Raw genomic sequence first — 16,162 nt, forward strand, 5'->3', positions numbered from 1 at the left:
TTCAGAAGTGAGGATATTTTGGGTTAAACTTGATTTTTATAGAAGCCTGTATTCCAAAATTTGTAACAAAGGAGAGAGGTGCCTAAAAGCTCATTTGAACAAGCAGAAAAGCAGAGTTAACTACGTGCAGTCCCCGATGTTCTTTGGAGAACAAACTGCTGAGAGAAGTTTTAGGCGGGCTTCGGAGCATATGTAGCGTACAATACAACACACAAAAAAACTATTGCAATTGCAAGTTAATGAGAGAATTTTTCTTCATATGAAAGAGGAAAGTTAATTAAATGTGCTGCATATGCATAAACTCAGACAAATATGCAACGTGTCTGCGGATTTACTGAAGGCTAATTGAATCTCATATTGAATGTATTTACAGGGAAATAACAGTGCTAACTCTAACACAGACATTCTCTACAGAGCAGAGGATTGCAATGCTAAGCTTTGCTCATTATCATACACATAATCATTCACCATAAAGAAGTGGTTTGTGGCATATCTAGTGTACATCTGATGAAACAAGCTTTAATCCATTTAAGCCCAGAAGTCAATTCTGATGCCAGTCTACACCTCTCTTTTTTGTGGTTTAAAGGGTGGTTGGGGCAGTTATATGTATAGAAATGTGTAAGCAGACACCCATATTAAAAATAATAATAGATAATGAAAGTAAGTAATGAAAAGTAAATAAAAGTACATTACATTACATCATTGCCATTTAGTAGATGCTCTTATCCAGAACATTTTTCATGGGTTACAATTTTTACATGTTATCCATTTATACAGCTGAACAGTTACTGCATTGCATAAAAGTAATAAAAGACATGACAAATAAGCTGATGCAACAAAAAAGGATCATAAATTAAAAATGAAATAAAAGTAAAATAAAAAACACCCATGAACAATCTTTAAAAAAAGAGCTTTTATTTTGCTCTTAAAGTAAAGTAAACATCCTGTCATTTTCTTTATTTCTTTCTTTGTTTTTGCTATTAACTATTAACCACATAAACTATTATATATAACCCTAACCTGACCAAAAAAAAGTCCTGTTCGTTGTTCAGTCTTTGATGTAATAGCCCCAATATGCACTTAGCAACAACAGTAGCCATGTGGGTGCATACCCTGTAAGGCCATAGACACAATCTTAACTGGTTCTATTGTTTCACAGAAAGAGTAAAAATAATTTTCTTTCCCTCAAACAGGATGCCTGTCATCTGCTGCCACCCTGAGGATGAATGAGGATAACACCACTCCACACTGTATTACAGCCATAAAAATGTAATTATCCCCTATTTGTTTAATGCCGAGCACATTACATCATTTTCAGAGGATGGAGCCAGGCTAGATTCAAGTCCTTTCTGCTTCAAAGAGTGTCGGAAATCATTTCCATAACTTTTAATCTCGCCTGATAACGTTCTGCTGAGACGGAGATAAAGACACGATTATCCAGTATAACGCAAGATGAGCAATCTGGTTCAAAGCTGCCCGCTGTGCATCGCCCAGGCCCACGTCCGCATTGCTGATGGCTGAGGCTGGGTACGCCCTCACCGTAGAAACATGCTTTGAGGTTGTTCCGATGAAAGGTGCCGCGTTAAAGCACTCTCACTGCCACTATCATTAAGCGCGCCTCCGATCTGGAAGCGTCTCCATTATTTTAAATGATCCTGTCGAAGACAATGCCTCCATTACTGCCAAGCGCTGGCAGAACATAGTCTGCAGGAAAATACATAAATTGGCACTTCTGCAAAGAGAATGAAAATCATTAAGGGTACTTAAGATGATGGACAGCCCATTATAACATGGCCAGCGCAGCGCTAAATGTTCAGTGGCTGTGTAATCAGTTTGGCAGCTTGGCATTGAGGGCATTTTAAAAGTTACTTGACCGCTATGAACGTGTGTTAAGCTGGACGATCTTTACTGAGACCTTTGAGGCTATTACACACTCATTACATGCAAGGATTTCAAAGCCCGGTTTTACATTAATTATTTGCTGCTTTCCAGCTAATGCTGTTTTAGATGCAAGAGAAGATGTGTCAAACAAATACATTGCAATTTAAGTGTGCCTAAATAACCTTTGCCCATTGTTTCCAAGAGCAGTAAACGCTGCCATCAAAACCTTTGATCTGGGTGTTATGTTTATGATGGTAGAAGTGCCAGAGAGAGGGTAATAGGCTTATGGCTTATAGTGTCTGGGTCTGCATGAATAACTTTGCATTGACATAGGGAACTCAAATCAATATGGACACCAAATGTGTTTTCCACACTCTTGCATTGAATCTCACAGCTTTGTCTTTGCTCTCCATCTGGCACACAGGGGTTGCCTCTAGATGTGCAGAAACTGGGTTTCCTAGCTCTTGGCCCCTGGCTGAGTACAATTTACATGTTTTATCACAATTCACACATTCAGCTAATATTTACAGCAATTGTCTCTACACTGTAAGTACCCTTGATAATAGCACAAAGTCATCAGCCATTAGATTTAAATGCCTTGTGGTGGTTCAAAACCTTTAATTTAGCATTCACCTGTTGGGAATCTGTTGACATGCTTTATCATTTTTAAAACACATACTTAAATTTGACATACATTGTGTCCCTGAAATAGCAGATGAGGATTCAGGATAAGGATAAGGAACTCAGTTCAGAACCCAAATCAGTCAGCTGCACTCCCTGATCAGCCAGAACTGTAGATCCCAAAAGATTTGAAAGCGATGAACTCGGCAGGAGTCCAAAAGCACAAAAATGAAGCCTTCCAGACCACCAAGAGAAAATCCCAAAGAGTGAAACACTATCTGACTCTGACAGGCAACTTACCAATGAGCTGATTAAACTGCCACAGGGACAATTCAACTCTAACTCTGTCACTCAGCTGCACTGAATCATCACGGGTGAGATGTCAGAAAGAGACAGGAGTGTTTGCAAGTGCGTAGGCGCAGCACATCTCTGATCTGGGTTCAGTTCATAAACAGAGTGGGGAAAGGACATGGGCTCAGTTCTTAGATGGAGTAAAGACTTTACAGTCTTAAAACAACAGAAAATCCACATTTAAAATTGTGTTTGCAATATGTTTAAATCCTCAGCAGCCCTCCCCACTGACCCCCCAAGTGATGAACACCTAGACATTTATAGTATAGGGTCATTTTGAAAAGCACTGTATGTGTTTGAAAGCATGGCCATCACATAAGTCAAGCCATGGGGGCTCATACCTGAATTTCCCTGCTTTTTTCTATTTGCCAAACCTTATGATCACTTAAAATGCATTTATTTTTTTATCTGGAATAATATATAAATGTAAAGTACATGTCCTTACCTGTGTTGCTGATATAATTCATGAAGTACATCTTATATAAATCTTATTGAAAGAATTAAATCTTCCCATTTACGCCTTCAAACCATCTGGAATTTGTGTTTTTAATAACAGCATGACCATGTAACTTGGCTCTTTTAAATGTGTTTCTCTTGTACCCGCAAAGCCCCCATGAACATTGTTCTTTGGATTACAAATTACACTTAAAGTGTGATCTGTGCATTGGCCTCCACATTCAATCACACCGTTGGTAAACTGTTACTAAGAAGTTGATTTGATAGAATAAACTAAATGAAAATTAACTATAGCAACTATCAGAGCTGCAGGAACACTGACAAACTAAATTTGAAGGCCGCTGTACATAATTTGAAAATGCTGGCTTCCAGACAAATATCTGACAAGAAATAATTTTTTCACATTTGAAAAACATATTTTATTTTGAGCTTTTTTAAAAGAAAGGTATTTAGATTTTACTATAACAAAAAGCAACCTAAGCATCAAAGCAATGTGCCTTAAACTGTACTTACAAGGTTACCCTTCCAATGTTTTTGCATAAAATGGGTTTCAAGTTCACTGCATTCATTTACATCTATTAACATGGCAGGTGCTTTTATCCAGAGTACTTATAAAAGCAAAGACACATTAGTGAATATAATAAGAATAAATGAATAACACAGAAACACACCTGATAAACTGTCAATATGTCACACAATGTTACAATAACTGGTCCCATAAATATACAGCATCAGTGCATTCCATATATAAAACGGCTTCATGTAATACTTGCAATGTTGTAATGTAATCCAACTGTTGTAAACTGTTTTAATTATTATTTTTAAAAAGAGACTGGAAGAAGCTGTTTAGACTTTCATTTCGTTTTTTCGCAGGTTGCCCAATCAGGGAGATATTTAACATGAAAATGGACAGATTAGCTAGTCATATAATTTATAGAAAGGTTTTTATGGGTCTTCAGTGGTCCTAAGTAAGATTTCATTTATACTTTTTGTGTAAACTATTTCATATTTGTGACACATCACTGAGTTGTTGCCCTAAAAGTACACAGAAAATACACTTCCTTTGTTGTGTTGGTTCAGCTGCATATCACTCTACCATGGAACTGTGTCTGAAATCCACCATGCAGCTGAAGACAGATCGTGGAAGTTAAGTGCGATGAAGTGAGGTTAGTATCATCAAATGAACACATCAGCAAGAAGTCCTACATTCATACATACTGATCTCTGTTCTCCCCCTTGTGGATATTTAATGGCAGTGCAGTTACTCAACTTCATGAAGACAAAGCTTTTTCATTCCTTGTGGTAATTTCTTACTATACTGAACATGGCTACTCATATTCTATATTCTAACACCAGCTGTTCATGTCATGCAACTTTATGCAATGGACATGTAAATGAATTCATTCATACAGTAAACAGTATGATCGACAGCATGTCATTCTGTGCTCCACAGTGTCTTCACACGTTGTTTATTCAGAGTGCTTTAATGTGTGTCACTCTCTGATACCTGTAAAACCAAGAAGTAAAACAGTAGCATTACCAAAAATGTATGCTAGCAAATGTATTAATACATATAAAATGATATGTAGCATTTGAATGAAGCAGTTGTCAATGGGAAGTAACGTAAACTTAACTTTCTGAACACAAGGCTGGAGACATAAATTTAGTATCAATCAGAGAACGTCTGACCTTATAGCTCCATCTGGAATACAGCCTGTGTAAGTTAGTGTGAGTCTAGAAATATCTATATCTCTTCATATAAATGCATGCAAAGCAAGTAAATTATGCTCACATATGTTATGATTCTAATCTGTCGCTTCACTGGAACACATATTCAGGTAATACATAGTGAGTCTGGAATTAGAAGAGAGTTTTAACTGCACTAGTGATAGTGTGAAAGTTGGAGGGCTCCTGTCTTCCAGTGTAGACATGTTTTCATTAAACAGCTTTATGACAGATACCTCCAGTAAGGTTGCTCCTCTGCAATCAGATGGAGACAATGGTTCCATCTCATGAAGCTCATGTGAGACCTACAGCGAGAAACATACTGTAAAGGATCTGTTTATGTAGTGGCAACAATTAGGAATTCCTTTTGACAGGAACTCTTCCATCGGATTATATATCCATGACTGTGATACAATAATGTAGTTAAATACTTATACACTGGCTTAAACTAATTCTCAACTGAAACCCTATCGAGAAACCCCTTGAAATCTCTCTCCTTCCATACCTGAAGTGCTGAACTAATCGCAGAATGACTTACACCAAAACAGATGGCAAAATCACCAAGTAATGTTGTGCCCTGGGTAGGTAACACATCTATGTCCTTGTCCTTAGTCCAACTCTTTGTATGAAGCAAACAATTTCAGAAGAGATAACATTTGTATTTTTGTGCATCTTCTATGCATCTTGTATCATAATATACCTGTGAGCCCAGAGGTGACCTTGGGATGTTGTCTTCCTTTTTGTCTGTATGGGCAATTTTATTCTTGTTCATTTCCCGTTTTCTTATCCTGCAGAAAATAAAAAGCATGTTTTTTTTTTCTGATAAAAGCAATAAGGCCTCTTATTAGGACATTTTTAGATATTTATCTACTCTTAAAAATTATTACTGTCTGAAATTTCTGTTTCCTTCACAAAGTTGTAGCACCCTTACATGAGGGTCACATTGTACATTATGATACTGAACAACACAAATTCTACAGTCATTTATAAGGTAAAGAAACCAATGCAAAATATTTTAAGTGAGAAAGATGCAAACTTATTCTGTTATGTAATCATTGTGAAATATTTTTACTTACTTTATTTTTATCTCCATGCCTACATTACAAGAACAGAAACACATTAATAACACAATTGTTGCCACACAAAACTCAATATGTAATACTCATAAAGCAAAAACAATGCTCAGTATGTAACAGAAATGTAAGACCAATGTCTCAAATGCATAAAATACAAAAGTTCAGTAAGATTTGCTTTATATCTTAAATTATTTAGTATTTAATATTTGCATATTTCAAAATCAAATATGATTTTGACATACTTACATAATGCATACATCTGTAAAGTGACCCAGCCAATGATAAAGAGGGATTCAATTGGCAGAAGAATTATTTGAAGATCTCTTATTGTTCGTTGGCCTTTTTCTGAAATATAACAATACATAGTATTGCTAGGAAACCCTCTACCTAGACACATTGGAAGCTGCTGTTTCACATTACCAAACCAAAAACCAAAAAATCACAGTCTATGAATATATATTATATAATATATATATATATATATATATATATATATATATATATATATATATATATATATATATCCATGGCACAGCTACTCAGTTAGGATTCATGTTGTCTTATTTCAAACATTTTTATTAGAAAAGGCAAATAATTACATGGCTTGTTTAACTATTTTATGTGCTTTTGACCATACTTACTTGCTTTCTGAATTAATTCCACTGCAACTATGACAGAATTCACAACAATCAGGCCTGTAGCCCCAAACAGGTACACAATCGAATGAGGAATAGCTGAAAGGTAAAAATATATAACATACAAATATATGTAACACAACACAGAACTTTTTTTCCCTTTTCAGGTACACATATATAACTATAACTGTTGTATTGTTGGCATGATCCACCAAGCATGTTAGGCGTGACTTTAGTATCTTATCACTTCAATATAATATGCAATATAAAAATGTTAAATTAACAATTCATATTCTGTATTTTCACTGCAATTCCACTGCAATATATGATTGCTTTGCTTAGTTTCTTGCAGCACACTAAGAGGTTTTACTATATCGCGTGAAGTGTCTTTCACTGAACATAAATGAAAAGTTGCCATGACAACTCAGAATGCCTAAACAAGGCAGAGTGGTCATCCTCCATTTTTAACCAAAGTTATCACACTGGCCAACAGTGGATAGCATGTAATAATCTGTCAACTTGGCTATGGCACTGGCTACACCAGCTTCAACCTGCATCAGGATTCAAATATCTTTCATCCCATTTCAGCTGTTTCAGCCTAGTAAGTTAAAACAGTTAAATGTGGTATTCTTGTTTTTTTAATGAATGTGCCAATTAATGTGTCAGGGTGTATGTTTCTCAATATGATAAGTAACTACAGTGTACCAGGTAAATTGGTGCGATGTTGGAAGCTTGATGTGGCTGTCAGTGTGTAGAGGTATGCAGTCACAGACATCACCGCAGGGCTCTCTGTATTTAGAAAGAAATTACACTTTATCACTCTCAGTAAAGATGGCACACGGCTAACTTCTGATCAATATGATTCCATCTTTTGAATTTATCTGTATTTTTATTGACCGGTACATTAAATTTAGATTATATTTTGTCGCTTTTTAATTATAAGAGTGACTCACTTGTTCTTTCAAAAATTGGACTAATTCAAAATTAATGCCAAATCACGATAAAAGTCCAATTTGGTTAAAGGGTTATGAAGCAAACTGCATAAATTCACATTAATTACAGCCATTGCATCCCCAGCACCTGCAACCTCAGTTTTCACTTGAAAGTCCTCAGAAAAATATGACCTGAAATGATTCATTGATTGCTAAAATGCTCACTGACCTTTATTTTTGTGGTGAACCATATGGAAGTGTCGAAAGACTGCTGCAATTTGAAGCAGGAAAACAATGCCAAGCAGACATCCATCTGAATGCAAAAAATAAAAGTTAAGAGGAATACTTTACTTTTGGTTTAATTTACACTTGAATCAGTGGAAAGAGACAACATTTCAGACTTAGTGTAGAGAATATGGGCACTGTCATCTAAAAATTAAGAAAACTTCCTTAATGACAATTCCTGTTCATTGAAGGCAGTCTCTTAGTGGTTCACCAATGTTCTGAACAGTTCATACAGACTAAATTGGTGGCTGTTTTTGTTTCTTGAACTCAGGTTTTGATACCAATATATGAATGTAAACAAAAAGTCCATATGAGCTTTGTTGGCTTTATGAGCTTTATGACAATAATATGCCAATAAAATACATTTTACCTCTCCAATTATTGCCTCATGAGTGAGCATTTGCAAAGGTACAGTGTCTGTGTCAGGGGAGCGGTGATGAAAGAAAAAGAAAAAGCCTCCATTTTTCAGGAGGGATTAGGTTTAGGTTTATGTTTTTGGATTTGAAAGAACAATACAAGCTAAAAATATAGTTTGCTACAATACAGAGAGGAGGATGGGATAGGTGGTGCAATGCACTCTGGGGTTTGTGATGTATGAAGATTAGATAGATAGTAATGAGGTTGTTTGCCAAAATACAAAAGAACTTCACACAAGCTTGTATAAGCTATTAAAACAAGCAATGACCTTTTCAGGTTGTACCCCAGCTATTGTAAAGATATGGAACAAGACTTACTCTTTGTCTTAGTAAATCTGTACAGTATTATACTTACATGCATATTTTCTACCCAACATGCAGCAGGGCTTCAGGAACGATAATGCTAATATTGCCAAAGTAGTAACTGCAATGGCCGCAAAATATTCTGAAAATAGAAGGCTCCATTACCAAAGAGATGGTACACATACAAGTCGTTGAGCTTTAAACAAACATGGAATAACCGAAATATGTGAAAAATCTCAAAAGAGGTTGATTCTTATTTCCTATTAGCAGAGACCACTGTATTAATAAGTTGCGTTAAACTTGCTACTGGATAACTATACAGTATATGCATATAGAACTTAAAAGTTTTATGTTCAGACAGGTTGAAATGAATGAAATCAAAACAGCAGTTAACAAGTCATCACCATTTTCCTATTTTTAGGAAAAATTTAAAATTTAAAAAAAAATTATTTAATCAGTACTACATTTATATGTCATATTGAGGGGTACACAAGGACAGGTTTCTCTTCTATTAAAAATTTAATGAAGATGCAAGACCATATTTCTGTTCTTTTGAAGTTATTCTTAGTAGTACATATTAAAACATAGACATCATATAACTTACCAATTGTGATTGCAGATGTTATCTGAGCTAGCGAAAGTATCTGAACGGGAATGCCAACTGCCAACATTTCAAATGAATACACACCTGATGGAGGACAAAGGGAGAATGTTAGTTGCTTCAGCTATTGTTCATTTTGCAGCAATTTCTGAGCTGTGAGCTAGATTAAACAACGGAGAAAAGTATATGTCTCAATGCTTTCCAGGTTAAAAAAAAAAAATCACCATTATATTTTGTGAAAATCATGACCAAGCATGGGTGGTTCAAAAGGTCAGAAATGATCCTGATTTCTGTCCCATGAAATGGCTTGATGCACCAGCACCACTGCCACATCCTGACCCATCCCTGTGCCAAGTGTTACACTTTATGTGAAGCAGTTTGTCTTTGCTCTGACTCAGATCAGGATAAGGTGACTGATTGGCAGTCCAGCAACTGCTCCAGTCCACAATGGATGGAAATAAGGAGGTGGCTCAAAGTTCCACGTGGCAACGCCAGTCCTGAAGGCAGAGAGTGGATACTGTTCTTAATTTTCCTCTGCACACAGCTGGTTTGCATCCCATGATTTCTTATGGCAATACAAAGGGAAAAGAGGAATTGCAGTTGGGGAGAAACCCTCTCCAAATCTCTCCAGGCATGCAGGTTCCTGCCTCTCTCTTGCAAAAAGATCCCCATATGCAGATTTCCCATTCAGCACTGTAACCACAATACCTGACAAACACTCCCCCTCCAATTTCTACCCATCTCAACACTGAAAATCTCACAGAGCCCAGCCTGATGCAGCTGCATTTGCTTTATTGTGATCTCTGTGTCTCCAGGTGTGTATTTGCATCTCTGGTTTCAGGCCGAACTGTATGGTAATCAAAGTCAATGAGCAGCAATGTTGGCAGGGCTACCCGCTTCAACTGAAATTGTGTGACATACTAAAATCCCTTTATAAAAATAACTGGGTCTGGTTCAAGACAGCCACCTAAATCCGCTTTGCAGACTCATATTTGAGAACTAACTTCATGTACTCACTCAGGAGCAGAAACTGAGAACCTAAGGGGAGAGTTTCCTGTTCCTGAGATGATATAGTTTTCTTAATTTTTAAGACCAATAATAAGAGATGGAAAATAAATAAAATAAAAATATTTTATTAAATAAAATAAAAATAAAAATTTCAACTGCTATATGCTGCTAACAACCCACACAAATTTGATGGCATTTACAATTTTAGGTTTTATTTGTGGAATCATGTAAAAATGAAAATAAAAATCTTACCTGTAGTCCGAAAGGATAAGAGAGCGACAATACAGAGCAGCATTGAAAATCCATAACCCAGTCCAATTCCTAATTTAGCCCATGCATTTGGGGAACGGTCTGTCAGGTACTCCCAGAGATGAACTAGTAAAAAATAAAGAGAGATATTACTAATTATGTGCAAAAATAGTAGCTCACCCACACTTGAGGAATCACTTTTAAAAATCTCTCTCAAAGAGAGCATTCCTGAGGCCTCTGCACTAGGAGTGGGAGAAGCCTCAAAAACAGCCTTCCATAGGCACCCTTATATCCCTACAGTCTTTACTTGTGCAATAAATAAATTCAACATAGAAATTATGCAGTTTTAGCATAAAATGTTTTATGGCTACGACTGGAACCACATTTACACTTACCAGAAAATGTGCCAATCGTAATCACCAAAACCTCAATGTGGACAGCCTTCCTTTTTACTATCAGAACACAGATGTGATCTGTAAAATTAAATGATAATCACTCTATGATGCAGTGGGTTACTGTTTGTAACACCTATGCTCATCATTTCACTTGAGCTCCTCATTTGTCTCCAAGTGCAATCTGTAACATTATAGCACAATAGGTCCTCACAGACTTAGATGATCACCAATCACAGATAGTCAGACATTATATGTAAATGTAAAAAATATTACAAGGAGCTCATTTTTAATCTGACTGGACAGGAAGGTCTCATGTCTTATGCAGGGCCATTAACAGATCAACTGCAATGGCTGATTAATCAACCAATAAATTGCATGTATATATTCACATATTTTATTAATTCCAATATCTACTAGTAAAAGACTATCAGAGCAACACGAGCCCAATGCAAATAATAATTGAAACCTACCTGGGATTAAACTCAAATATGGAGCCATCTTAATTAACAATAGGATCCTCAGGAGATTGACAGCACTGCAAGTAAAAGCCTCTGCAAAAAAACCTGAAATTGAAGCATGGTATCAGGACACAGTGAGTTTACATGACCAGGTTCCGCTGTCATCATTTTTCTGATGTCATAAACATCCATATAGATCTATGTAACTCTCTTTTCAGTGCTTTTTCTTATTTTCAAAACAATTTCTGTTATGGACTTCAACAATCTTCTGTTAAAGTCCATAACACTCTTTTTGTGTGAAAAATGATGAAAGAAACAGAAAAAATCATTATTATTTGGTGGCAGAGGGATCAAAACCATGCAATACATGCAAAAGTTTATGGCTATGAGCTGATGGTCCCTAGCAGGAAAAGTGTAGTGGCATACCTGTTAATCATGTAGGCAGAAATAGTGTGCCTTGTATCTTATAATGGGACTGCCCACAAGGACAAATACAAGGACAAGGACAGTGCATTAACATGTTACAGCTGTTCACTGTATTTGGAAACAAGTATGCATTCTAAACACAAGAGAAAGTAACTGTGGTAATCCTTGCACCACGACTAGGAGAACAGGGGACACTGCTCAAAGTTACATTCACTAAACAGTTACATTTTATACTGCTCTTATTGTGTGATCGTTTCTACAGTCATAAAAAGTTGACAAGCCTACCTTCAGTTATACCCCATAGGATGAATGCACAGAAGTTCATGATGCATGGAGCTATGACATGAAAGCCATGCAGAAACAGAGCTCTTTTACTTCCATCTAGGAAGGGGAAATATAAACATGCATAAATTACGCATATCGCTGGATTTCTGCATGATATTATTTAAGTTTTTTAATTATTTTACTTAGTCAAGCAGGACAGATGAGAGAGAGACTAATCACCTAAAAATTGTGGAAAACTCAGTTCATTTAAATCTTACATAAACACTGATATATTAGGCCACAATTTAAATACAACTTAAAATATGTTTTGAGATACTTTAATAGTTGTTTATTTGACAAGAAACCCCATAATGCAAAGTCACAGTTTGCAATCTCGTACAGACACATGACTTTAACTATTTAAGAAAGAAACCTATAAAACACACTTGCCTTCCTTGATTATACAGAGGAGAGCTGGCACACTGGTTCCAAGTGCTACAAATGGTGCAGATATTGAGAAGACCAACAGAGAGAGGTGTAGAGAAGAGAGACCTACAGGGTGTACATTTTAATTGCATTAATATTCAAGGCAAGTTGTAGCAGTACTACCTGAAGATGAATCATCAACATGAATTTAATGAAGTTAAATATTTCTCTATTATGGAATTATGCAATAACAGTTACAGAAATTACGGCTTATAATGGGTCAGACATGAAGCTCATTGCGCTTCTTTCTACTTGCTATCCCACTTGTGTTGTACATGAGCACATGTAAACCCAAGTGTGTCCTCTAGTGGCTCACCGAGTTCCAGTAGCCTTGCTGTTGTGTTTGCCGATTGGCTGTCACTGTGGACACTGCACATGTACTCCCCTTTGTCTTCAGTTTTGATATCCCTCAGTTTCAGAGAGAAGTTTCCTTTGTGAATCTCCTCAGGGAAGAATTGGGCTCGTCCCTGGTACCACTCATGCTGGGATTCTGGTCTGCTTTCTCCTTCTGAGAACAGCAAAACCATGATATCTTGGTCCGTGTTTAACCACTCTACCTGCAGCTCTTGCACGGGGATGTGTGTGTCCACGGAGCAATTCATGATCACCTCCTCACCAGCATGCGCAGAAATGGGCTGATCTGAACCTGTTACTACCAGCCACTCTGAAAAATGCAAGCAGGAAACAGATCATAATGAGCTTTATACAGCTTTAAAAATCCCCCCCAACATAAGATCGTAATGAGATGCAATGGCATCTAGTTCTTCTAGTTTGTGTGTATGTTTTTAATACCGAGTCATGCATTCTTTTCAGATTCACGCACCCCACTTAGTCTTAGATCTAGTACCAGAACTGTGTCTTAGCACCAAAAAGGCATATGCATTTATTTCCCTAGTTCAGGGAACCTGGTCTTCTCCAAAGATTTGTTAAAACTTAATTTAATCAACTCCCAAAATCTGCAAAGTAATATATTTCTTTGATTTTGCATAAATGAATAAAAAAACATACAGCTCATTGTCACTTACCCACATCTTTTATTTCCATGGATATTCTGTTTGACTCCAGGCTGGTGTGAACTACACACTCATAAACCCCTCTGTCCACAGCAGACACATTTGTCAGCAGCAGAGAGAAGTTCCCTTCGGGGATCAGCTCATTGAAGAATGTGGCTCTATCCCTGTAACTGTCCGGCTGTGATTCAGGCCTGCTCTCCCCCTCCCGGAACAGGTGCACCAGGGTCTGACTGTCTGTCCTCTTCCACTCCACCTCCAACTCCTCCAGGGCCAGGGGCCTGTCCACAGAGCAGGGCAGCAGCACAGATCCGCCCAGCTGGGCCACAGTAGACCCTGCAGCAGGGCCCTGCATGGAAAAACCTAGACCAAACCAAGCATCTTCTGAAGAACTGAGTTTGTAACCAGATATTTGCAGATTCACAGGGAAGCTACACTCTGCAACTGCAATGCACAGGGGGGAAAAAACGTTCAATCTTACAAAAAAAAAAAAAAAACCTATTAAATACTACGTAGTCACCGGGATAAAGAGGTAACTGGGGCTGTACTGAGATCCGTCTGGGGGCGTGCAATGCACCCCCTAAGCACCCCGGCTAGCCCTAGCTTCAGGTCCAGTTATATAAAGCAATAATTTGCTAGAACCGCAATACAAACTAATCATCTCAGATATGACCGATTTCTACAAGGAAAGACGTAATTCAGAAATAATATAGCCTACACAATCAATCAGTCTACGTTTAAATCTGTTGCTTAAAAACAGTGTCAACCTAAAATAGGCTACTGATATTGTGATGCTAATCCTTCCTTAAGGATCGTTCAAATTAACACTGAAAATAAATATAATGATATTGCGATCATTCGTTCTGTGTACATGCTAACGAAAAGTCATCTTGTACAAAGCAGCATTTGCCGTTTTCACTACTTGATTAGTTCACATGCAAATGAATCATTTTTAGATAATACCATGTGTTGGAATTTATCATCGTTGAGTTTGTAAGAGGATGAAGGTTCGTGAACTTTCCTTCCATCGTGTTCTTTTATGCATGGCAAACACGACAGGGACAAAACGGTTGTTTTATGTTCTGTATTTGAATTGATACAAAGTTTATGAACCAGGAAAGGCGACGTGACGTACCTTCGGTGTGGACGGTGAGGAGCGCAGAGAACAAGCCGTAGACAATTGACATTATCTTTTTCCCAAGACGATCGAACGAAAAGCCCAACTTTGCAGACAAACGGAGAGAGGGGAATATATTTTCCCAGTATACTACACAGATTGGGAATTACCCTTAAAAAAGATCTTCAAAGACGTCTGAAGGACCTATTGACCAAGGAGGAATTTGAAAAGAACGCTCACGTTCATCATTTTACTTTCTTTTCTGGAGGACAACGCATGAGAAGACAAGCCTCACACAAGACACTTACTAAACCGGTTCTTTGTCGTTATTATTGTCATCTACTATTGGCATACAGGCATCTTTCTGCCTCAAGCGTGCTGAGAACACTGTAGTGCCATCCAGCTAGCACTGAATCTGCATTATCCAGAAATCCCATTAGCATAAAGGTACTGTAGAATTGATTGGGTTTCAGGTATGCGTGCTGCCACCACCTTTGTAAGCCAAATGAGGCCTGGGCGAAACGCACTAACAATAAGCCTCAATAAAAATAGGGATAACCCCTAGCTAAATGCCCAATAGCTATTCGTGCACAAATGGGCAGGAAATAGACGGTGATCAACGGGGATCTGGTTAAAAAGCACAACATCAACAGGCTTTTAAAAGGAGGGAAGGTAGTATACCAAGTACTAACCCAGTAGAGGTCTGCTCCTGAACACTGTGCATGCACACACCTGTATGAAGCACACTAGGATGTCAGATCAATTTATGGTAATACCACATACTTCCTAAATGTTACAAACAATCAGATAACCTCTCAGGTTATTTTACAGGACAACATAATTGTTTATCTAAAATAGAGGATAAAGGGTTAAATAATGATTATTGTCGTTAGTTAACAATCTAGCTGTACAGATTTGCTAGATATGTTTGGGAAATACAAGTACATATCTAGCGTGCCAGCATGTTGTTAAATACTTCTGTTAACTGAGTGGTCAGGTTGCGATACTGGGTTTTAAAGACTGATCCAAAATTTCTTTAGATAATATGATATGCAGTGTTGTGGATAGGAAACGGATACAAATTGAAGTCTCTTCGTTGAGACAAATGATGAGGTCTCTTCATGCTTGCTACCACCCACTAAATCTCAGCAAAGTTAGACTCATGTTAGAAAAGTGAGGTTAAATGAAAATCTGGGTGTCAATGAACTCAGGTAACGTTGGCTGTCTTAGAAAAAAAGGCCTTTTCTGTGATAAATTAATAAACACTGAAAATACTTGTAGTGGAAAGCTGTATACATTACATTACATTAGCTGTAACATTCAGCTATTAGATAAATGCACTGAAGAATATTAAACAATGTTAAATGTATGCAATAATGCGTTGTTTTGAGCAAAGGAGTAGGAGTGGGTGAAAAATGTAATAAATTAGTCCACTGTGCTGTTTGTGTTCCGGGCTCGTCACTGAAC

At 37.3% G+C, this 16,162-nt stretch overlaps 2 protein-coding genes across 2 annotated transcripts; both read right to left on the reverse strand.

Moving 5' to 3' along the window:
* Window positions 1-4,184: 4,184 nt before the first annotated feature.
* On the reverse strand, window positions 4,185-12,174 carry LOC118771452. The gene is made up of 14 exons (XM_036519459.1): window positions 12,104-12,174; window positions 11,405-11,497; window positions 10,935-11,012; window positions 10,543-10,665; window positions 9,286-9,369; window positions 8,734-8,823; window positions 7,907-7,990; window positions 7,451-7,534; window positions 6,752-6,844; window positions 6,357-6,455; window positions 6,111-6,129; window positions 5,735-5,822; window positions 5,271-5,339; window positions 4,185-4,816 (listed from the first exon to the last, which is right to left on the reverse strand). The coding sequence occupies exons 1-14, from the start codon at window positions 12,141-12,143 to the stop codon at window positions 4,793-4,795; spliced, it is 1,068 nt and encodes a 355-aa protein (XP_036375352.1). The 5' UTR covers window positions 12,144-12,174; the 3' UTR covers window positions 4,185-4,792.
* A 15-nt stretch (window positions 12,175-12,189) lies between these two features.
* LOC118771551 (butyrophilin subfamily 2 member A2-like) lies at window positions 12,190-14,939 on the reverse strand. The gene is made up of 5 exons (XM_036519559.1): window positions 14,714-14,939; window positions 13,594-13,941; window positions 12,885-13,232; window positions 12,529-12,634; window positions 12,190-12,199 (listed from the first exon to the last, which is right to left on the reverse strand). The coding sequence occupies exons 1-5, from the start codon at window positions 14,763-14,765 to the stop codon at window positions 12,190-12,192; spliced, it is 864 nt and encodes a 287-aa protein (XP_036375452.1). The 5' UTR covers window positions 14,766-14,939.
* Between the last annotated feature and the right edge of the window lie 1,223 nt (window positions 14,940-16,162).

This window comes from Megalops cyprinoides, chromosome 24 (assembly GCF_013368585.1).
Source record: "Megalops cyprinoides isolate fMegCyp1 chromosome 24, fMegCyp1.pri, whole genome shotgun sequence".
NCBI lineage: Eukaryota > Metazoa > Chordata > Actinopteri > Elopiformes > Megalopidae > Megalops > Megalops cyprinoides.

Coding starts and splice junctions, on each gene's coding strand:
- LOC118771551 (XM_036519559.1), bottom strand. CDS start 14,765: ATGTCAATTGTCTACGGCTTGTTCTCTGCGCTCCTCACCGTCCACACC. Junction 13,942..14,713: donor CCTCACCGTCCACACCGAAG/GTACGTCACGTC, acceptor GGTTTGGTCTAG/GTTTTTCCATGCAGGGCCCT. Junction 13,233..13,593: donor CATGGAAATAAAAGATGTGG/GTAAGTGACAAT, acceptor TGCATTTTTCAG/AGTGGCTGGTAGTAACAGGT.
- LOC118771452 (XM_036519459.1), bottom strand. CDS start 12,143: ATGAACTTCTGTGCATTCATCCTATGGGGTATAACTGAAG. Junction 7,991..8,733: donor GTTGGGTAGAAAATATGCAT/GTAAGTATAATA, acceptor TTTTGCATTCAG/ATGGATGTCTGCTTGGCATT. Junction 4,817..5,270: donor GAGGAGCAACCTTACTGGAG/GTATCTGTCATA, acceptor TTGGTTTTACAG/GTATCAGAGAGTGACACACA.